At 36.0% G+C, this 25,208-nt stretch overlaps 1 protein-coding gene across 2 annotated transcripts in view; it reads right to left on the minus strand.

Moving 5' to 3' along the window:
- GMPS (guanine monophosphate synthase) overlaps positions 1-25,208 on the minus strand; it is a 61,280-nt gene that overhangs the window by 13,796 nt on the left and 22,276 nt on the right. For both annotated transcript variants that reach the window (XM_026497342.3, XM_057316032.1), the window contains exons 4-11: positions 21,657-21,754; positions 17,895-17,998; positions 10,024-10,217; positions 9,593-9,758; positions 6,150-6,301; positions 5,492-5,665; positions 3,737-3,842; positions 667-782 (exon numbers count right to left, since the gene is read on the minus strand). In XM_026497342.3, coding sequence (XP_026353127.1) covers positions 667-782; positions 3,737-3,842; positions 5,492-5,665; positions 6,150-6,301; positions 9,593-9,758; positions 10,024-10,217; positions 17,895-17,998; positions 21,657-21,754 — 1,110 coding nt within the window. The remainder of the gene's footprint in view (positions 1-666; positions 783-3,736; positions 3,843-5,491; positions 5,666-6,149; positions 6,302-9,592; positions 9,759-10,023; positions 10,218-17,894; positions 17,999-21,656; positions 21,755-25,208) is intronic.

Genomic DNA, 25,208 nt, shown 5'->3' on the forward strand with positions numbered 1-25,208 from the left:
TGAGTTCATTACTTCTTTCTTTAGCTGTTTTCAATTTCAGTTATTTTCATTACTAGAACTTAATTTTTTCAAAGCTGCCCAAGTTATTTTGATAGTCTTTTACTATATACCTTATTCTAATTATCAACTGCTTCTTTTAATTCTATGTACTTTATACTAACTCCGGTATCTGAAGTGTTTGAGGGTCTTGTTCTGCCAGTTTTTTCTGCTAGCTCTCATTCAAGTTACCTTACTTCTATATAAATTTTGTAATTTTTTAAGTTCATATATATTTATTGAAACTCTATATGTGGGGATCTTTTAAGGTCTTAAGACACTCAAGAATTAACACTGCTAAGCCTGACACTTGGAAGCACTACCAACCAGGTCCACTTTAAATTCTTAGCTTGAAGTTTTTCAGACCCCTTCACATCTAGCAGTTCCAGGGATTCAAGGTATCTTATCTGTTGTAAGGTTAAAAAGATAAGTCTACATTTACAAGTCTCTGTAGAATATTTTCTTTACAGTCATTTAACATGTTAAATTACCCTGAATTCTCAAAAAATGAAACTCTAACACATTCATTGTAAATACTACAGTACTACAAGAATCCATTCAATTCCTTATACTGATGAGCTGTGTCTATTTAAAACTCCTATAATATACAAATTCAAAGGGAATTATTACCTTCTTAACACTTGCAGAAAAATCAGCTACTATTTTCAAAATATTGTTGGTTTCAGGGAAGTCCTTACAAATATAAGGTTCTTCAGCACATATTACTCTGATTGCCAGGCCAGGACCTAAAGAGAACAATAACCACTGTATTTAATATAAATTTTATATTTAATATAAAAATATCAGTTTCCAAATATAAAATCCTTCCAAAAATTAAAATCCATTGGCCATTTTAAGTTTTTTCCAGTTTTACTGAGACATAATTGACATATAACCATTATAAGTTTGGTGTTTTTTTTAAGATGCATTCATCTATTTGAGAGAGAGGGAAGGGTAGAGGGAGAGAACACCAAGCAGACTCCCTGCCAAGAATGGCGCCCAACTGGGGAGCCAATCCAACGATCCCGAGATGAAATCAAGAGTGGGAGGCCCGAGGCGCCTGGGTGGCACACTCGTTGGGCGTCTGCCTTCGGCTCAGGGCGTGATCCCGGCACTATGGGATCGAGCTCCACATCAGGCTCCTCCGCTAGGAGCCTGCTTCTTCCTCTCCCACTCCCCCTGCTTGTGTTCCCTCTCTCGCTGGCTGTCTCTATCTCTGTCAAATAAATAAATAAAATCTTTAAAAAAAAAAAAGAGTGGGAGGCCCAACCGAGCCCCTTCACTTTAAGTTTTTTTTAAGTGTTTTATTTCAAATGTAACTATTAGTTTCCCATCCAACTCATCATTTTTTAGAATGCTTTAGTTCTTTTTTTTTTTTTAAAGATTTTATTTATTTATTTGACAGAGATAGAGACAGCCAGCGAGAGAGGGAACACAAGCAGGGGGAGTGGGAGACAAAGAAGCAGGCTCATAGCGGAGGAGCCTTATGTGGGGCTCGATCCCATAACGCCGGGATCACGCCCTGAGCCGAAGGCAGACGCTTCACCGCTGTGCCACCCAGGCGCCCTGAATGCTTCAGTTCTCTTTACATCAATGATTTCTATCTCCTATTTTTGATCGTCCATGTATTAAATGTCACAAAATTCTCCAATAAATATTAATTCAAAATATACATGCCCATCTTTTTTAAACTTATTAAAGGAATTTTTAAATATATAGAAAAGTAAAGAGGACAGTGTAATGAACCACCTTATTATTCATCACCCAGGTCAACTACCAATCTAATTTTAGGAAGAAGAATATGCTGTTTAAAAAAAAAAAAAAAAGGTACAACAGAGTGTTTAATTCCAAAAATGTGAACTGGTATTTCTATTTCACCAAATACTTAAAAGGATGAAAACATAAGGTATGCATGGATCTAAAAAAAGTGGATTCTGCTTCTTTACTATAACAGAAAAGGTATCCTGTGAGATATCTGGTTATAGACAAAACCTTAGCCATGTTTCATTAATTCCTCAGTTTCATTCTTTATCTGTAGAATAAACAGCTTATTTGAGGTAAGTAGTATGCCTTATTTCTTTAAAAGCACCAAAATGTTTTTTACCAAAGAAATCTTACATAATAAATAAAATCCAATATATAAATATACTTTTAAAAGCCAAGTGACTCTAGTGCAATGATGACCAAGGACACAGACCACTTGGCTCGCTCCATTACATTCACACACAATCCTTTGCCAACACACAGGTTAGAGACTGAACATCTTGAATTCCCAGATTTGAAGTTTATTGATACAAACAACTCTGATCACCACACGAATATACCTTTGTAACACTGCTTATAGGACCAATAAGATATTTAAGAGTACAAGCTCTGAAGTGAGACTATCAGGGCTAGAATCCCAGCTCCAAACCTAACCTGCATTACTTTTTGGCGAATTGGGCTCTGTCCTCAAAATATCCTCAACTATAAAGCAGAATAATGGTAGTTTTATTGTGAGGATCAAATAAGACAGTATGTGTAAAATATTCAGAATGCCTAGCACATACTAGTACTTAAGAATTGTTAACTTTTACTATGCTTAATTACACCATTCTCTCAACTCATCACCTAATGACTATTATAAAGAGCCAGAAACTGAGGTACAAGACTTACCCAACCTCAAGAACTTATAACAAAAATAGTTTAAGACTCTCAGTTCTAACTTTAAATAAATACCACCTCTAATTAGTTATTTTTCTGTATGACAGCAGCAAAGAACTATTTAAACTGAGTATTTTTTATTTGTTCATGAATTAGTTACATACAGCCCTATGCAAAGAAGTAATTCATCCATTCAGATAAGTCAACCATAGGATTAGGATTTCAGAGAACCACATTTTAACCTGGCCTTCCATGGAAGGCATCATGGTATAGCAGAAAGAACATATAAATTGCTGCTCTAACACTAAGAATTGTATTGCAATGTGGGACACCTGGGTTGCTCACTCTGTTAATAAGCATCTGACTCCTGATTTCAGCTCAGGTCGTGATCTCAGGGTTGTCAGATCAAGCCCCATGTCAGGCTCCACACTGGGTGCGGAGCCTGCTTAAGATTCTCTCTCCCTGGGGCGCCTGGGTGGCACAGCAGTTAAGCGTCTGCCTTTGGCTCAGGGCGTGATCCCGGCGTTCTGGGATCGAGCCTCACATCAGGCTCCTCCGCTGGGAGCCTGCTTCTTCCTCTCCCACTCCCCTGCTTGTGTTCCCTCTCTCGCTGGCTGTCTCTCTCTGTTGAACAAATAAATAAAATCTTTAAAAAAAAAAAAAAAAAAAAGATTCTCTCTCCCTACCTCTCTGCCTATTCCCCTGCTGGACTTCATGCTCGCTCTAAAATAAATAAAATCTTAAAAAAAAAAAATTGTGTGGCAATATTATTAAAATAACTCTATGCCTTGTTCTTCTCATCTGTTGGCAACATTATAGGTCAGACTCACTGGAGTATTGTAATATTTAAATATAAATACAATGGAAAATAATTATGTAAGAAAATGAAGTACATACAATAGATATTAAGAAGAATTTTGTTCCCCACCCACCCTTTCCTTTCTCTAAAGTTACATATTCCCTGAGATAAAAATTTATTTCAAAATTGTCTGAAGTGATTTTTCTTCAACATGAAAGTCTAATGACAAATCGAGCAATTCTTTTTTTTTTTTTTTACCTGGAAATGGATGCCTGGAAACTAACTCCTCCGGAAGTCCAAGTTCTCTGCCTAAAATTCTTACTTCATCCTTATGAAAATCTTTCAGAGGTTCTATTACTTTTCCCTACAGATGGAAAAAGCCAATTAATACCAATTAGTAATGAAAATGACATGGAAAATAAAGAGTAACATATTATTGGCCTTTCCTTTTGATTTTTAAATCTAAGGTGAAAGACATTTTTTAAAATTTCATATCTTAAAGTATTTTCTCCCATGTGTTCATAAGGAATTAGATGAATATTTTACTGATCTTCATACTTTGAAACACATTTTAAACATAAACCTTTCAAATATAAATAAATCAGAGCAGTCCTACCCACCATCTCTGATCTAATTCTCATTAGAATGGAAAGCAATTAGAAAACATCATACTAGTGTTTCAAAATTAAAGCTCTCCAAGTGATATCATTAAGTGAAAAGACAACCTACTCCTATTTGATAAAAGGCCTATACAGTGTATAAAGAAGACTTACAATTCAGTAATAAAAAGACAAATAAACCAATCAAAAGTGTGTAAAAGATCTGAATAGGTATTTCTAAGAAGATATACAAATGGCCAATAAGCACATGAAAAGATGCTCAACATCATTAGTTATTAAGGAAATGCGAATCAAAGTCACAATGAGAGGGGCACCTGGGTGGCTCAGATGCTTAAGCATCTGCCCTCGGCTCAGGTCATGAGCCCAGAGCCCTGGGATCAAGCCTCACATCGGGCTCCCTACCCAGCAGGGAGCCTGCTTCTCCCTCTCCCTCTGCTGTTCCACCTGCTTGTACTCTCTTGCTCTGTCAAATAAATAAATAAAATCTTAAAAAAAAAAAATCACAATGAGATACCACTTCACATCCACTAAGATGCCTATGACAGACAGTAGCCATCTTAATGAGTGTGAATTACAAAAAAAGAGAGAGAGAGAGAGAAAAATAACAATTGTTGACAAGGTGTGGAACACTGTTGGTGGATTAAAATATGGTATAACTGCTATGGAAACGTTAAGAAGTCCCTTTTAAAAATTAAAAATAGAACTACCATGGGGTGCCTGGGTGACTCAGTCAGTAGAGCATGCAACTCTTAATCTTGGCATTGTAAATTCAAGCCTCATGGTGAATGTAGAGATTACTTAAAATCTTACAAAAACAAAACAAAACAAAACAAAAAAACCTACCGTATGATCCAGCAATACTGCTTCTTATATATAACAAAAAAACAAAACAAAACAAAAAACTGAAAGCAGGGTCTCCAAGAGATATTTGCCAACTCATGTTCATAGCAGCACAAGTCACAATAGCCAAAAAGTAGAAGCAACCCAAATGTCCATTGATAGATAAATGGATAAACAAAAGGTGTCTATACATACAATGAATCATTATTTAGCCTTAAGAAGGAAGGAAATCCTGTCACATGTTACAACATGGATGAACCTTGAGGACCTATGCTAAATGAAATAAGCCAGTCACAAAAAGACAAATGATTCCACTTTTATAGGATATCTAAAGTAGTCAAATTCATGGAGACAGAAAGTAGAATGGTGGTTGGGAAGAAGGAGAAGAGAGCAGCTGTTGTTCAAGGGATATAAAGTTTCAGTTTTACAAGATGAATAAGTTATGGAGATCTGTCTCACAACAATGCAAATACACTTAACATTAGCTATACATTTAAAAATGGTTGGGGGGGAGGGAGAAAGGCTTTATGGAGAAGTTCTCATAAGCTTTTACCTCTTCTCTCAACTTTCTGATAAGCTCTGTGTCATTGTGATGGGTTTTGATGAGTTCAGCTTTGCCACTTGCAACAAGGGATGCACTTTCAATTAAATCAGGCCGTAAAGTACCTTGGGCAAGGAAAACCTCCTCTGGTTTCAGGTTCATTTCTCCAATTACTTCATTGGCAATCTATAACCAAGAGGAGTAAAACAGCCTTTTAAGAGATTAATCTTTTAAAAAGATAGCAGTCTTTTTTTTATACTTTCAACAAGATTTCTCAGAATCCTTTTGCAATATTGACCAAGAGATAAAATCCATACCAACCCCCAAAGTAAACTCTTTTAAGAACATATGCTTTAGAAAGATTCAAAAAGATAGGCAAACATTCAAGAGCCTGAAAACTAGCCACGGAAATACTCAAACAACTAAAAAGTCTAATAACAACTGAAATACCTAGTCTTAACTACTTAAAATAAAAGCCTGGCAACGTAGTATACATGTTTTTTTAAAAACCAGTCAGTGTAATAGTAACATACACTAAAATTCTTAACCAAAAAAAAAAAAATCAAAATTAGTCAGCAGATTTGATTATTTGATACAAGGACAAGGAAAACCAAATATTGAAATTCACATCAAAAACAGTACACACTGTGGATATTTTTTAAAAAGGTACCTTAACAAAAGTATCCCCAATAATTTTTCTTTTCTCTTCAGGACTTGTTGTCATATTTAATGTTTTGCTAATTCTTTTTCGTGGAGTTCTATCTTCATCTGATATTGGTAAAGTTGTTGTTCCGTTGTAGAAAGAATGAGCAGCATTTATCACTGAAGAAGAGAAGAGAAGCACATTTTTTTTTAAAGATTTTATTTATTTATTTGACAGAGATAGAGACAGCCAGCGAGAGAGGGAACACAAGCAGGGGGAGTGGGAGAGGAAGAAGCAGGCTCAGCGGAGGAGCCTGATGTGGGGCTCGATCCCATAACGCCGGGATCACGCCCTGAGCCGAAGGCAGACGCTTAACGACTGCGCCACTCCTGCGCCCCGAGAAGCACATTTTAAAACTAATAGAAGATTTGAAAAAACATAAATGATGGGTCAAACTACAGAAAGAAAACCTAGGTGGATCTTCTGATCACCCTTACCTTGGCTACATATTACAGAACTACCAATAAAACCACGATTAACAGAGTCCAGACACAGGAACTCACTAAATTTTGTTTTTTTGAGAATCCTGTGGCGTTTAATAATCTAAGGCCATGATATCATACATTATTCCGGTTGCTTTCCTGTATTCAGTGCCCCACCAGAACAGCAAGCAAAAGCCAAAGGAAGAAGGATAGCCCAAGGGAACTGAAAGCAGTTCATATACAGAGATCAAAATCCTGAGAGTTGCACACTGAAAAACTGATGTTTATCAACAAACACTTAGCAATCACTGGCTATCCTTTTATTTTTAAAGAGCAAGGTAATTAAAAACTTACTAAGATCTCTACTTGGTAGTAAGGCTGAACAACTCGTGAACCTCACTGAAACATAGCAGGCTAATTCACTGGGGGACATCAGTGAATTTGTAGCTCTTTCTCTTAAACTGGTCAATTACCCCAGAAAAGATACCTCCAATCAGCATTCTGATAACAAAACACCAGAAGTGGCAGGGAGAGAGAGTCACCATTCAGTATACAGATTTTTGCTTACTCCTACTGTTTCTAATGTAGAATCTTATTTCTACCCCCAACTATGCCTGGTACTGATATGCCCAAATCCAAAGTTTCTTTTATGTAGCCTCTCTAGAGAATAAATCCGTCTTCCGATAAGGAGGGATAGCAGCAATTTATTCCTGTGTTAAGGAAAAGAATCTCTTTCTCAGATTTTCAACCAATCTGTTGTAGGCTCACGCAGAGAACCACACCCCACAGGGAAGCCAATGTTTCCAAATCTTGAGCCTCCCCACAAGTCCTGCTTTTGTTAGTTTCCTCCCCTTAGCAACATTTTACTAGATATATCTCCTCAGACAAGGGAAAGGAAAGCAAAAATAAACTATTGGGACTACATCAAAATAAAAACCTTTTGCACAACAAAGGAACCTCTCAACAAAATGAAAAGGCAACCGACTGACTGGGAGAAGATATTGCAAAGGACATATCTGATAAGGGATTAATATCCAAAATATATAAAGAACTTATACAACTCAACAGCAAAAACACAAATAACCCAATCAAAAAAGGACAGAGGGCCTGAATAGACATTTCTCCAAAGAAGATATACAAAAAGCCAAAAGTGCATAGAATGATACTCAGTATCACTACTTATTAGGGAAATGCAAATTAAAACCACAGTGAGATATCACCTCACGGTTGTTAGAATGGCCATCACCAAAAAGACAAGAGATAATAAATGCTTGCAAGGATGTGGAGAAAAGGGAAGCCATGTGCAATGTTGGTAGAATTGTAAATTGGTACAGCCACTACAGACGAGTTTTGGTAGCTTCTGGGGGCCTCAGTCAAATGTCCAGCCAGACTTCAGCTCAGGTCATGATCTCAGTGTAGTGAGATAGAGCCCCGCATTGGGCTCCATGCTCAGCGTGGAGTTTGCTTGAGATTCTCTCTCTCCCTCTGTGTCTCCCCGCCACTCCCTCCCCTGCTCACACTCACTCTCTCTAAAATAAATAAATAATATCCTTAAAAAAAAAGAATTTTTGGAGGATCTTCAAAAAATTAAAAATAAAACTACCATGTGATCCAGCAATCCCACTTCCAGAGATATACCCAAAGGAAATGAAAACACACAAAAAGATACCTGCACTCCCATATTCATAGTAGCATTATTTGCAATAGCTAAGATATGGAAACAACCTGAGTATCCATCAACGTATGAATAAAGGTGTGATATATATACACACACACACACACACAATGAAAAATTATTCATCTATAAAAAACAAGGAAACCTACCATTTGTGACAACATGCATGGACCTTAAACGCCTTATGTCAAGTGAAATAAGTCAGGCAGAGAAAGACAAATACTGTATGATCTCACTTATACGTAGAATCTAAAAAATCAAACTCATAGAAAAAGAAATCAGACCTATTATCAGAGCTGGAGGGTGAGGAGAAGGGAAATTGGAAGAAGGTGGTTAGAAAGCACAAACTTCCAGTTACAAGATAAATAAGTACGAGCGCGATATTGTACAACATGACGATTATAGCTAATACTGCTGGTTGATATATAGAAGAGTTAAGAGTGAATCCTGAGTTCACATCATAAATTTTTCTTTCCTTTTTATTGTCCCTATATGAGAAGGTGGATGTTAACTGAGACTACCGTGATAATCCTTTCAAAATATATGCAAAATCTAATAATCATACTGTAGCCTTAAACTTACACAGTGATGTATGTCAATTATTTCTCAATAAAACTAGGGGAAAAAAAGTGACTATAGACTCTTCACCTCTCTTCTCTGTATAAGCGTTTCAGTTTGTAAAATAATCTGTACATCCATACCTGTTGTAGAAGACTTGGAAATTCTCATACATAAATAATATTACGGATGGGGAAAGATAACTCAAAAAGAGTAAATGAGTAGAAGAGAACAGAATGACAGATGGAATTTTACTGATTTGATTTTCGGGAATTTCTATTGATTTCAGTTTTAAAATTTATACTGGGACCCCTCTTGAACCAGATAATTATAATGTAAAAGTAAAAAACATAATTATAAGCTTATTGGGAAACCTGTACTTGTTTTTTTATTTTTTTAAATTTTTTTAAGATTTATTTTAAAGAGAGTGTGCGCCTGTGTAAGCGCACACAAGAGCAGGGGGGTGGAGTGGAAGGGGGGGGCGGGCAGGAAGGGAGAGAGAGAGAGAGAGAGAGAGAGAGAATCTCAAGCAGACTCCCCACTGAGTGCCAAACAGGAGGCAAGGCTCATTCCCATGCCCAACATCATGACCTGGGCCAAAATCAAGAGTAGGACACTCAACTGACTGGGGCACCCAGGTGCCCCTAGAAACATGTACTAGGTTAAGACAATGAGCTCACTCAAACCATAAGGCTAGAGATCTGATTTGTTAAATAAGCCCTCACATATAGACTTTTCTGAGAGCTCTTCAATACCTTTGACCTGAATTCCAAGCTTTTTGAGGGCCTCTTCTACAGACTGGCTTTCTCGTTTTCTCATAAAGCCATTATCAATGTGCACAGCAATGACTTGATCTTGGCTCAAAGCACGATTCAGCAAAGCTGTACAAACTGTTGAGTCTACTCCACCGCTGAGTAAAACCTACGAGGTGAAATTAAAAGAAAAATCAAGTTGAGTACAATAAACAAAATATAAATAAAATAAAAACTATCAGCTTAAATCATTACCTTTAAAAACACTTTTTAATCACAAGTAAATATGGTCACTGAAAAAGCACTCTGAAACACTGCAACTCACAAAACATCCGATCACCCAGTCAACACTTGAGGGCTATGGTGATGAAGCCAGCTCTGAGTTCTAACATTATTGACATAAATTTGTAGACTTTCAGATGTAAATTTCTTACCAAAACTTTCGATGTGCCTACTCTCTCTTTGATCTCTCGAATGCACTCAAGTTCTCTGTTCTGCACAGTGAAGGTCCCACTGCACCCAGCTATGTCATAGAGGAAATTCTTCAGGATTACTTTCCCATTTTCTGTAAGGCCAACTTCAGGGTGGAACTGTGCTCCATATAATTTTTTAGATTCATTTGCTATACCTTTATAGAAAAAATAATCACAAGTTAAAAATGTTTTCATGTGGAAGACTCAACCAAGTACCCACAGTAATTCCTCACAACTTCTTTCTCTATAAATGTAAAAAACTGATGCAACTTAGTGCATTTTTAGCTACAGGGGAAAAAAAAGCGTAAAACAAAAATTACATTGCCACGCTTTTTCTTTAAAGGTCTTTAGGTAGCAATTAGTAAACTATATAGGACAGTGAAGTAAGTCCTACAGAGATTACCTCATAGTACTTTCACTTCTCCACCCAGATTACTTTGTCTATTTAATACAATGATAACTCAGTTTTGGCTCTCAGTCCTACATGGTTTCAAATGCAATACGCAGCTATCAATTTTATGTATTAGAAAAACCTCACGTACTAGGCCTATCAGAATATTCTATGTAATCCTTTTTTAGATACTATTAATCACAAATGTAACTTCGTGGATTTGACTAATGTGTTTCTGACAAATTATGGATTATTTACTAAGCAAAAGATGTTAGGCTAGATGTTTTACCTGTGCACGCATTACTTCTGTTTATGGCTCTGAGATAGCAAGAAATTTACAGCTGGTTAAGTAGTTAAATCAGGCCTAGCAGGCTCCCAAATTTATACTCATTCTACTACACCAAGGAAACTCACATTTTCTTTACTTGGGTTCTAGGACACCACTCTCTCGGTTCACTTATTTCACTGTCTGTTCCTTCTTAATCTTCGTTGGTTCTTCCTCATCTTATCCATCTCTACACATGAAAGTTGCCCAGTACTCAACCCGTAAATCTCTTCTCTATATATTGAGTGACCTACAACTCTCATAACTTTACATCCTACCCATATGATGGTACACCCCCAAATTTATACCTCCAGCCCAATTTTCTACTCTACAGTCTAGACTCCTACATACAACTGCCTACTCATACCTTTTTTTCTATGTTTAATAAGGCATCTTGAATTTAATCTACAAACTTGCATGACTGCATTCTTTCCTTTCAGGTAAACAGAAACTTCCAACTTTCTGGATGGTTGGACCAAAAACATGGGAGTTAAAACTCAGTTATACCCTTTTTCCCCCTCCAAATGCACTCCGACAGCAACTCCTTTGTGTCTCCTGAATTTCAAAACACATCAGAATCCAATCTCATTTAAGATTAAAATCCTATCAAACATCTTTTCCAACCACAATGGTAAGAGACTAGAAATTACAAGAACAAAACAAGAAAATTCACAAATACACGGATACTATAAAGACATGCTCCTGACAAAGGAATGGGTCAAAGGATAAATCAAAAGAGGAAAAAAAAACCCAAGACAAATAAAAATTGAAACATAACAACCAAAACTTACGGGATGCAGCAGAAACAATTCTAAGAGGGAAGTTAAGGGCAATTAATAACTACATCAAAAAAAGAGAGAGAGAAAAGAAAGATCTCAAATAAACCTAGATTCCACCAAAAAAATTTAAAACAAATAAACAATTTCAGTAAGGTGGTGGAATAGAAAATCAACATAACAAAGTCAGTTGTGTTTCTGTAAGCTAAATGTTTCTATAAGTTAAACTATCAGAGAAATTAAGAAAACATTCCCATTTATAATAGTATCAAAAGAATAAAATATTTAGGAACAAACTTAACCAAGGTGGTGAAAGATCTGTATACTCTAAGATAATGATGAAAGAAACTGAAGGCACAAATAAATGAAGAAATATCCTACGTTCATATATTAGAAGAAGATTGTTAAAATGTCCATTCTAGGGGCGCCTGTGTGGCTCAGTCGGTTAAGCGTCTGCCTTCAGCTCAGGTCATGACCCTAGGGTCCTGGGATCAAGTCCCACATGGGCTCCCTGCTCAGCAGGGAGTCTACTTCTCCTTCTCCCTCTGTCTGCCACTCCCCCTGCTTGTGCTCCTCTCTCCCCCTGACAAATAAATAAAATCTTTAAAAAAAAAAAGTCTGTTCTACCCAAAGCAATATACAGATTCAATTTAATCTCTATCAAAATTCCAATGGCTTTTTTGTAGAAATAGAAAAAAGGAATCCTAAAATGTGTATCAAACCACAAAAGACCTCCAAGAGCCACAGCAATCTTGAGGAAAAAAAGAGGCATCACATGTCCTGATTTCAAACTACATTATAAAACCATAGTAATCAAAACTATATGGTATTGGCATAAATACAGGCACACAAACCAAAGAAACAGAATCAAGAGCCCAGAAATAAATCCATGTATATATGATCCATTTACAACCAAGAAGCCAAGAACATATAATGAAGAAAGGGTAGTCTCTTCAATAATGGTGCTTAGAAAACCAGACAGCCACATACAAAAGAATGAAACTGGATCCCTACCATATACATATACAAAAATCAACTCAAAATTGACTAAAGACTTGAACATAAAACCTGAAATCACAAAACTCCTAGAAGAAATCACAGGGGAAAAGCTCCTTGACACTGGTCTTGGCAATGATTTTTGGATTTGACACGAAAAGCAAAGGCAAAAAAACAAAAATAAGTGGGACTATATCAAAATAAAAAGCTTCTGTATAGCAAAGGAAACCATCAACAAAATGAAAAGGCAACTTATGGAATGGAAAAAAATATTTGCAAGCCATATATCCAATAAAAGGTTAATATCCAAAATAAATATGGAACTCATAAAACTTAATAAAAAACAAAACACAGCCCAATTTAAAAATGGGCAAAAGACTTGAATAGACCTACAAAAGAAGACTTTTGAAAGACTACAAATGGCCAACAGGTAGATAAATATGCTCAATATCACTAATCATCAGTAAATGCAAATCACATCCACAATGACATCCTCTCACAGCCGTTAGGATGTCTATTAGCTGCCATGATAAATGCTGGCAAAGAGGGAGAGAAAAGGGATCCCTTGTAAATTGTTGGTGGGATATATATAAACTGGTATAGTACTATGGAAAACAGTATAGAAGTCCCACAAAAAATTAAAACCAGAATTACCATATGATCCAGCAATTCTACTTCTAGGTATACATCAAAGGATATGAAACCATTATCTCACATAGATGTCTGTATGTTCACTGCAGCATCACTCACAACAGCCGTGACATGGAAATAAGCTACGCGTATATATCAATGGACGAATGGATAAAGAAAATACATATGTAGATGAACACACACATAATATATACACACAAAATGGAATATTATTCATCTTTTAAAAAGAAGGAAATCCTGTCATTTGCAACAACATAGATGAACTTAGAGGGTATAAGGCTAAATGAAATAAGCCAAAGACAAATACTGTATGGTACTGCTTATATGTGCAATCTTAAAAAAAATAAATGAAAAGTTGGGACTCAGAAACAGAGAATGGGAAAGTGATCACCAGTGCCTGGCTGTGGGAAATAAGAAGAGGTGGTAAAAGGGTACAAACTTTCAGTTGTAAGATGAATAAAGTCTGAGGATCTAACTAATAATACGGTGATTATAACTGATAACACTAACACTGTACTAGGTAATCTAGATTTGCTCAGAGAACAGAGCTTAAATGTTCTCACACACGAAAAAGGCAAATATGTGAGGTGATGGATGTGTCAATTAACTCCACGGGGGAATCTTTTCATTATGTGTACCTATATCAAATCAGCACACTGTATACTTTAAATACCTTACAATGTTATCAGTTAATCTTAATGAAGCTAAAAAATTAAATTAAAAAAAGGTTGAGAGAAAAAAAAAAAACTACCAACCTAGAATTCTGTACCCTGAGAAATTATCCTTCAAAAGTGAAGAAAAATAAAGACTTTCTTAGACAAGCAAATATTGAAGCTATTTGTTGCAAGCACACCTGCCTTGCAAGAAATTATAAAAAATTTCTTTAGGGAGAAGGAAAATGATGAAAGATGAGAAACTTTAGTCTACATAAAGAAAAGAACATCATTCACAGTTCCTGGCTCACAGATCCCAAAACCTTTAGAATTTCTTAAGAGAGGCGAGCTTAAAGGTATCTCTCATATTAATAAGGTGACGTTCTGAAAGCACCTAAGGATGGGGGCTGGATGCCAGGGGAGACAACCATGTGATTAGAGGCTTGGAACTTTCAGTCCCAACCTCCTGGACTCCAGGGAGGGGAGAGGGGCTGGAGGATGAATCAATTACCAGGAAGCAATGATTTAATCAATCATACCTATATAATGAAGCCTCCATAAAAACCCAAGGGATGACGTTTGGATTAGTCATTAGTCAGATTAGTGAATATGCGGAGTTTCGGGGAGAGTGGTGCACCTGGAGAGGGCATGGAAGCTCCACGTCACTTCCCCATTCTCTGCCCTATACATCTCTTCCATCTGGCTGTTCCTGAGTTACATCCTTCTATAATAAACCAGGGATCTAGTGGTAAAATGTTCCTCGGAGTTCTGTGAGCCATTCTAGAAAATTAATTGAACTGAGCAAGAGGTCGTGGGAACCTCTGATTTACAGCCAGTTGATAAGAATAAGACACCTGTGACTGGTGTCCAAAACCCAAACAGGGGGTCACTGGAACTTCCAATCTATAGTTTTTCAGTCAGAGTCACAAGTGATAACCTGGGTTTGCAACTGGTGTCTGAAGTGTGTGTGGGGGGTGGGGGGGTGGTCTTGTGGGACACAGCCCTCAACCTTTGAAATCTGGTGCTGTCTCTGGGTACACAGTGTCAGAATGGAAATGAACTGAGGTGACCACATTCAAATACCACACTGGTATATAAAAATTGTTTGTTGGTGTAGGAAACCCTCCCCAACTCTCCCCACACACTGGAAACTGCTCTCAGAACACCAAAGAACAGCAAAGACAGTGCTTAGAGGGAAATTTTCAGCACTGAATACATATATTTAAAAAAAAGATTTATGGGGCGCCCAGGTGGCTCAGATGGTTAAGCACCTGCCTTCCACTCAGGTCATGATCCCAGGGTTCTGGGATCAAGCCCCACATCGGGCCCTCTGCTTGGCAGGGAGCCTGCTTCTCCCTCTCCCTCTACTGTTCTCCCTGCTTGTGCTCTCTTGCTCTGTCAAATTAATAAATAAAATCTTTAAAAAAAGAGAGAGAGATTTAAACTCAATCACCTAAACTTCCACCTTAAGAAATGAGAAAAGAGGGGCAAATTATATTCAAAGTAAGCAAAGAAATAATAAAAATTAAACAGAAATCAATGAAACTGAAAACAGGAAATCAAAAGCAACCACCACCACCACCACCAACAACAACAACAACAAAACCAAAAGCTGGTTCTCTTTGAAAAGTTCATAAAATTGATAAGCCTCTAGCCAGGTTAACTAAGAAAAAGAGAGAGGACACAAATTACTAATGTCAGAAATGAAAGATGAGACATCACTACAGGTCCCATGGACATTAAAATAATAAAGGAATACCATGAATAACTCTGTGTCCACAAATTTTATAACACAGATGAAATGTGTCTTTCTCTTTGAAAGATACAACTTACCAGAACTCACATAAGAAACAGATAATTTCAATAGGCTTCTATCGATTTTAAAAATTACGTGATCTGATTCAATAGATGCAGAAAAGGCATCTGAAAAAAATCCAACACCCATTCATGATAAAAACTCTCTGTAAACTAGGAATATAGGGGAACTTCCTCAACTTGATAAAGAATATCTTCCAAAAACCTACAGCTAAAATCATACCTAACAGAAACTCAAAACTTTTCCACTAAGATCCGAAACAAGGCAAGGATGTTCCCTCTCCCCAATGCTTTTCAACACCATATAAAAGTCCTAACTGATGCAATAAGAAAAGGAAGTAAAAGGTATACACTGAGAAAGAAGAAATAAAACTGTCTTTGTTCACAGATGACATGATCATCTATATAGAAAATCTGAAAAAAAAAAAAACAAAAACAAAAACAAAAAACAGTAAAACTCCAGGACTAGTATGTGATTATAGTAGTATTGTAGAATGTAAGGTTGATACACAAAAGTTCACTGCTTTTCTATGTACCAGCAATGAACAAGTGGGATTCGAAATTAAAAACAATTAGCACCCAAATAAACAAAATACTAAAGTATAAATCTAACAAAATATGTACCAGATCTATATGAGAAAACAATCACTCTTGACCACTCACTTCCACTTCTACCACACTATTCCTTACACTACTATCTCCTGTCCTGATTGCTGAAGTAGATTCCTAGCTGATCTCCCTACTTCTACATTTCACCCTTTCTCTTTTCTCCTCACTGTAGCCAGTGTAATCCTGAAATTAGATCATGAGTAAAGCCAACAATTTCACAGTGGCCTCAAATGGCCTGTGTCCTGGCCCCTCGACAATCTCTCTAACCTCATCTACTACCACTCTCCTCCATGCTTACTCTGCTCCAACCATGTAGTCTTCCTTGCTGTTCCTCAAACATGGTCCCATCCCAGGAGCTTTGTACTGCTACTTCCTCTTCTCCCAAATACCCAGAAGGGTAAGCACTTACTTCCTTAATGTTCAGTATCATTTTACAGGAATACCTTTCCTGAATATCCTATATAAAACAGTAACAACCTTAATCACACATATTCTGCAACGCTCTTCTCTTCCTGTATTTCTTGTCAATGCACTTAAATGCTGACACTTGACATATTCTTTGTTTGCATATTAGCTGTCCCATCCCTCCCCCCAACTAGAATGTTAAAACAGAGATTTTTGTCCACTTTGTTCGTTACTTTACCCTTGGCACCTGGAACTGTCACTGGCACAAAGTAGTCACACAAATATTGGTTGAATGAATACAAATACATAAGCCATCTACCACTGTTAATCTTTTATTAAATAAAGACATTTTAATATGAAAACCATCCTGAATCATTCTTATTCTAATGTTAAGTAATTATAGCAAATTATTCAATTCGGTTTATCCATGAAAAATCTTTTTTTCAACTTACCGTTTAGGTGTGGCATTTCAAACAAAAAGAACTTTACTGATAAATCCACTTTTTTTTCTTTTTACTGACTTCCAGGATTATTGGTAATTATTTACATAATAACTATTCAAATAAGCAAGTCAAAAAAAATCACAAACTGCCAGAAAATCAATTCCTCTTTCTCAAGAAAGAAGAGAATAAAAATGGCTTTAAAGTAAGGATTGACAAAATTTCTACAAGGCGCTAAACAGTAAAAATTTTATGCTCTGTGGAACACATGCACACATCCCTGTCTTTTATTATAACCCTTTATTTATTTATTTTTTTATAACCCTTTAATAACATAACAGGCTATAGGCTAGATTTGACCCACAGGTCACAGTTTGCCAACCCTGCCTCAGAGACATGTCCTGAGGTGTTTCAGATGCCCAAGATACATGCCTACATATACCTAAGAAAGGCATTTAAAAACCCAATTATGAATAAAGCACACTAGAAAATTAGACCATTTTCAAATTTTTCTTGAGCTGTAAAAGTAGTGTTTTACATTTGGAGAACTTCTATTAGAATGAACATCTTTTAAAGTATTTCAGAGCAAACCAGTAAGTGATTTCTAAATAATCTAATATTAAATTTCCTTCATAAATTAATGGTTGATCCTATATTTATAATATCTTTTAAAAATAAAAAATAAGAAACAGTACCTCATACAGAAACAAATTCTTAGACTCCTCAGATAAGTTTTTTAAACTGAATTCTGCAAAAGTTTAAAATTTTCACCTGCCACAATGTTCCCAGAACGCGCCACAACCTTGAATCCATCAGCTACTTTGTCCACACTATCTCCATGGGTAAGCAAAACAATTTCTTCCTTCTGAAGGCCTCTAAAAATACAAAAAATAAAACACAACACAGAAATATTTAATTAAAGACATGGTCAATGGGATCTTTTGCTTTATTTTTCTCCAGCTTTACTGAGGTATAATTGACATGTAACACTGTGTAAGTTAAAGATGTACAACATGATGACTTTATATAATGAAATAATTACCACAATAAGGTTACTTAACACACACATCACACATCACATAGTTACCACTTTTTTATGTGTATGGGGAGAACATTTAAGATCTACTCTTGGCAACTTTTAAGTATACAATACAGTGTTGTTAACTGTAGTCACCATGCCTGAACATTAGATCCCCAGAACTTATTCATCTTATAACTAAAGTTTGTTCTTTTCCTTTAAAATACTAACTCACCATATCTGTAAATAAAAAAAAAAAAACAGAAAAAAGTATGTAACAGTGCAACACTGCTAGAATTTAAATTCATTCTATGCATTATAAATAAATCCAACAGGAGTATTAAATCTCAAAAAAAGCAATCTGTAAAAATTGAAAACTGAAAAAAATATATTTAAAAGTCGGTGGTATAACTACATGCATAAAAACTGATTTCAAGAAGCTACAAAATAATAATTTCAACATTTTATCTGTATTAGGATTTATCTTAAGAACAGAAGGCATTTCAGAGATCTAAACATTCAGTAGTTTTATATCAGAAAGTAATAGCACTAATACTGATGTTGTTATTTTGCAGTTATAGTGTAAACACACGCATATTATAGGTTAAAACAAATATTAAATAATTAGGAATTGAAGTTCTCAGCCTCAGAGTAAGGATATACAAAAATCAAAGTTGTTAGATAAAACCCTATAACTTTCACTTTAAATGGAAATAAGAGTATACATGGATTTTGTTTTCTCTAAAAGAATACACATTGACTGACTATATTTACTGAAAAGGCCTAGAAACAAAGACAACCCAGTAGCAATGTGAACTTCTACTTCTCATGCCAAATAAGTTGAAGGCATGGGTTAAAGAAGATCTAAGTAACATTTATCAAATGCAATGTGTGGACTTTCTCTCGACCCTGATTCAAACAAATCAACTATAAAAAGATATGTTTTACATTATGAGAAAATCTGGCAGAGGGCTGAATATTAAATATTAAGTAGTAAAAAAATAAATTAAAAATAAAGCAAGAAGATAAACTACATTAAAGTCAAATGGATGTTTTGGGTTTACTACTGTTGTCATCATTGTTTAAGATTCACGTAGGTTGTGAATAAGTTTCAGATTTTTAGAACTAGGAAGACAAAGAGAAAAACTAAATTTTAACCAGATCTTTAGATATAAAGCCTCTGCAGTATCACATACTACCGTGATTCCTAAAATGGTTCTCAGGACTAGTCACTTTAGATACAGATGAATGTAAGCAAAACCTCTCCATTATGAAGTGGAATAAGCAATGGATCTCAAATGCATTTTGGTAATGAGTACCTTCAGCTCATAAGATTATTTTGAGCCACTACGGCTTTTTTTATTAACCTTCCTTCGAAAAACGAGAATCTTTGAACAGATATACTTATTTTTGCTCTTCCTCAAAATTAAAGAGGAGCCAGCCACAGCCAGTTTTGTGTATAAACTGGGATATCTCCATTTCAGATAAGTTTATAACTTAGATTTTAAAATTTCTGATCTGTCCAATTTGGAGAAAACTATTCATTAGGAATTAATTTACGCACAAGTATGTTAATAAATGAAACATACCTGTAACTAAAAATAATTAGCACAATTAAAAGAAATGGTAACAAAAAGTAACTGCATAATGGATAGACTTCAGGAATCACTATGTTGTACACCTGAAACTAATGTAACATTGTGTCAACTACAATTATAAATAGATAAAAGTAAATTTCTTGGGTTCACGAAAAAAAAGGTAACTGTGGCTCACTAACTGATATCAGCTTGCATTTTATAGATTAATGCAGTAAGGGAGAAATGTAGTTTTAAAGTAAAAATGAGGGGCGCCTGGGTGGCGCAGTCGTTAAGCGTCTGCCTTCGGCTCAGGGCGTGATCCCGGCGTTCTGGGATAGAGCCCCACGTCAAGCTCCTCTGCTAAGAGCCTGCTTCTTCCTCTCCCACTCCCCCTCCTTGTGTTCCCTCTCTCTCTGGCTGTCTCTGTCAAATAAATAAATAAAATCTTTAATTAATTAATTAAGTAAGTAAGTAAAAATGAAATTTAAGGGGCACCTGGCTGGCTCAGTCAGTAGAACATGCAACCCTTGATCTCAGGGTTCTAAAGTTTGAGCTCCATGCTGGATGTAGGATTACTTAAAATCTTTTAAAAAACAAAAAAATAAAAATGAAATTTAAGTCAAAATGAAGCAAGTCAGCCTGGCTGGCTCAGACAATAGAGCATGCAACTCTTGATTCTGGAGTTGTGAGTTTGAGCCCCACATTGGGCACAGAGATTATTTAAAAATTTAAAAAAAAAAAAAAAAAAAAAGCAACTGTGTGACCCTATCAATAGTCTACTAAAATAAGCTTTACCCAAAACATGGAAAACCCCAAGAAAAGAAAGCTTCTGGTCCTCTGGAAAACTGAATGAAAATGAAGCCTTTTTTTTTTTTTAATTTTATTTATTTATTTGACAGAGAGAGACAGCCAGCGAGAGAGGGAACACAAGCAGGGGGAGTGGGAGAGGAAGAAGCAGGCTCCCAGTGGAGAAGCCTGATGTGGGGCTCGATCCCGGAACTCCAGGATCACACCCTAAGCCGAAGGCAGACGCTTAACGACTGCGCCACCCAGGCACCCCTGAAGCCATTTTTTTTTTAAGTCAAGCAGAAGATAAATGGTTCCAGGAAGACAGTGAATAGCTCATCCACCAATTTTTAAATAGATCAGAGCTATAGCACCTAATCTGTTGTTACCTAGAATAAGAATCGACTAATACGGGGCGCCTGGGTGGCACAGCGGTTAAGCGTCTGCCTTCGGCTCAGGGCGTGATCCCGGCATTCTGGGATCGAGCCCCACATCAGGCTCCTCCACTATGAGCCTGCTTCTTCCTCTCCCACTCCCCCTGCTTGTGTTCCCTCTCTTGCTGGCTGTCTCTATCTCTGTCAAATAAATAAATAAAATCTTAAAAAAAAAAAAAAGAATCGACTAATACATTCACTGTATTAAAAGATAGTACACTAGGTACAGTTATGCTGGACGTAGAGAAAGTGAGAAGGAGGGAAACGTCAACACATATTTAGTAATGAGTCCAACAAACTGGTTGTTTGCTAAGCACCCAGCAAAAACATGAGGGAAGAGATATACAAACACATTTGGTAGACGCAAGATAGTTTAAAACACATCTGGCACACTAATGTTTAGAATCATACTCCAAAGAGTAAAAAGGAAAAACTACAAACATTGGCATCCCAGTATGCAATCCCAAACAGGGGTCCGAGACCACAAAGGTGCTTTTAAGTTATGTCATAAGTGCTTTCCTTATACCTACTTAGCATCACCACCATCCTCTGTCATCCTGACACTCAAATGGAAAACAAATAGGACGGTTACACCTCTGGCAACTAGTACGGCCTAATCTGTCTAAGAATTACAGAATCTCTAATTTTGAAAAATAACAATCCCAGCTTTGAGTCAGTTACGCTACTACTCTTATTCATCTAAAAATATCTGTAATACCTGAACAACGAGCATGTGTTGTCCACACTAATACTGAAGACTCCATCTTCTCTAACACTTTTTTTGTGCACAGTACCTCCAAATACCTTATTCATCATCTGTTCAAAGAAAAAATAAATTGACATTAATATGAATCAAAAAGAATTAGCCATTTTATTATGATAATTTAATAATTTATATTCCTGTTTTTAAGATATCTATGTTTGTACCCCCAAAATAAAGAGTTAGACAAATGTAGATAACCTGGTACTATTATATGTCATTATACAGTTATTAAGAGGAATCGTTACAAAACAGAACTAGATTAGAAATCTGACCTGAGGTTAATTTCTATTAAACACTGACAGATTTTCCATTTAGTGTACTTTAATTCATCTGTTAAAAATAGATACTTAATACTTACATCTGAGTTTAATTTAAAAGCATTTTAAAAGGTACTCTGAGCTTAGAAAAAGCTAGAGCAGACAATAGGAAGAGCTGTGGTATTAAAACTAGGCAGGTATAAATTTCTCCAAGTGATTTAACTTTTGGCCCCAAAGGAACAGTCTAAAAGCCTGAAGAAGGCTATGTTGTGGAGACAGCATAAGCAAGAAAACCTGGTCTTTCAATTAAATTCATTTGTACACATCCCATAAACCTACAGACTCTTATTTCAAATGGTCTCTTCATTCTGCCCCTCCTTGTGTCAATTTTCTTATTCACCATTCACATTTGCCCGACGCCCCCCCAATACCAAATAAATACACACAAAATCTGTACAATCGTTAATCCTGCCTTGATGTAATCACTACAACTCATCTCGGTTTATCTGTTCCACGCAGGTGTCATAAGATACCTGCCATAACCATGCAGGACACAGGTTAACCCAACTCCCAACAAAAAGCAGGCAGAGGCTAAATAAGTGTTCATTCTTAAAATGCACAGTGGAATATTCCTCAAAATCAACAGCAAATGCTGCCCTCTACATTCTCCTCTTAAGACATACACAATAAAGCTTCCTGCAATAAAGACTGAGTTAAGTGCAGCAGGAAAAAAACATGTTAACCCACTTAGCCCAGTATTTCCCAACCAAAAAGCCCAGGTTATCAAACACTTTCTGCAGCACATTAACTACCACACAGTTTAGGAACACTGCTACAGTCTAACCAGTCCCCCCTGCCTCTAGTCACTTCTCTTTTCCCCGTCATTCTGAACTCCAGCCATTCAAGCTAGTGTAATTGCCACAACAGACCATGTTCTCTCCCCCATGTCTTCAGGTCTCCTCGCAGTCCCCGAGGCCTCACAAAGTATGTGGTCCAAAGCAGTCATTAAAAGTTGCTGAATGAAAAATAAGGGCTTTCTTCTATATACTCCGTGAACCTTGCGCACCTCTACCTCCCTTAATTTGCCATTCTTAATTAGAAGACAGCTGAATGATCAAGATAACTAAAACTGTTGGAACTCAACACAATTTAGAAGTCCACAAAATCTCAATTAAATGCTTTTACAAAGCCAAGGGCTTGCAATAAAATTTAAAGCTATCTCACCTGCTCAGAAGGCTTTCAGGTGTATTTTTGGTTCTTAACTATACTACTAAAGGTTGAAATGCAAAGAGTTGAACACCCAGCTAAGCTTGTGTTTGTGGGAGGAAGGGATAACTTTATGTATAATGAAACAATTTGTCTTCTTGTTAAATTTTTGTTTAAATATTCTATTTTGACTTAAGGAAATGGTTTTCAGTATGAATTCCTCATAACCCCAATGTCCTAAATGCCTCAAAAGAAATCCGTGTAGTACTCCAGATCCACCATCCCAATTAGATCAGCTCCTATGGCTTGTCAGTTTTACAATAAGGTTTAAATTTGGGAGGGAGAATGGGAAGGAAATTCCCTTTTAATAAAAGTAATCTGACAAAAATCTCATGGGATAGTGTGTAAAGAAACCAAACATTTATAATAAAGATGTTTCTTAGAATGAAAAAAAAAAACAAAAGCAAAAACAAAGAACAAAACAAATGAAATTACAACAGTGAAGAAACAAATCACAATCTAGAAGGTATCTGCAATATATAATTGGCTAACGATTAGTATTCAGCATATATAAACACAATAAGACAGTGTATAGAAAAATGGGCAAAAATCATAAACCTGCTTTTATAGTAAAGCAGATGTTACTGGTAAATAAACATACAAATCTTACAATAATAAGGAAAATGAACATTAAGAGTACAATGTGATCCCATTTAACACCTCTTCAGATAGGCAAATACAAAAAGAAATCTGACAATGTTAAGGCTTGACAGGGATATGGAGCACGAGGAATTTTTATATACAGTTGTGGTAATGTAAACTGGAGGAATATTATAACCTAGTGAAGCCAAGATTCAGCATTTTAACTCAAGGTTGCCCTAGAGAAAAGACAGAGTATGTATAACACCAGAAGACAAATACAAAAATACTCATGGCAGTATTGTCTGTAATAGCAAAAAAAATTGAAAAAGAGCAGCAATACTAACAGTGAAATACATAATTAATCTGTGCTATTTAAACAATAAATTCAACAGTGAAAACGAGTAACTTAAACGTATTAACATGAATGAATCTTAAACCAAAGCTCATTATAATACATGCAGGATTTCATTTATATAAAGGTCAATGGACAAAACTAACTACTTAGGGATATAAACTTATGTATAAAGCTGTAAAGAAATAAAAGGGAATGAATAACAAAATTCAGGGAAAGTACTGCTTCTAGTAAGAAAAAAGAACAACATGAATGGAGAAAAGTATAAAGAGAGATTCAAAAGTTCTACTAATATTCTATTTCTTATGCTGAGTGAGGGGATATAAAGATAAAAAGGAGCAATGAGCAGGACAGATTTTTTTCTTCTAAAGCAAAGAATTACCAGAAAGCAATTAGAAAGGCTCTCTCTCACAAGAGAATCCAGTGAATGGGATAGATGGTACATAAGACACTGAAATTACTAAAATTTCAGGATGCTACTGGGGGCAAAAGTACACACTAGAGTGAGACCTTTGCTGCTAGACTTACCCAACTAACAGTCACTAAGAAATGTCAGTCCTTCATAAACAGCATATTGGCTAGACGGTGTCATCTACACCAGTATTTTATGGAAAGACAATTTTTATCTAAAGGACCAACATCAGCCTATTCTTTTGTCCGAATACATTAAGTTCGGAGGACATAAAGGCAAATTGTTTTACAAATTTAACATGAGCACGCCTAGCTCTGACTAACACAAGATCTCTACCGAATGACAGAAAAATTAGGCCTTACAATTATATGGGGGACTGGCATAAGAGAGAAACAGTCAGTCACTAGCACTTAAATTAAGGTAGCATTTTCCAGACATATTTCAATTATAAGGGGTCCTGAAAAAAGATATCTGTGAGACTCTTCCTTACAGAATGTTATAATACCTCTCAATATACTAAAAATCATTTAACTTTAGTTGTGCTACATGATTAACACTGACTACTCTGTCATGGGACATCAATAAATTATGTAAATACATTACATCTTAGGGTAAAGGTATATTAAAAAAAAAAAAGC

This window comes from Ursus arctos, unplaced genomic scaffold (assembly GCF_023065955.2).
Source record: "Ursus arctos isolate Adak ecotype North America unplaced genomic scaffold, UrsArc2.0 scaffold_20, whole genome shotgun sequence".
NCBI lineage: Eukaryota > Metazoa > Chordata > Mammalia > Carnivora > Ursidae > Ursus > Ursus arctos.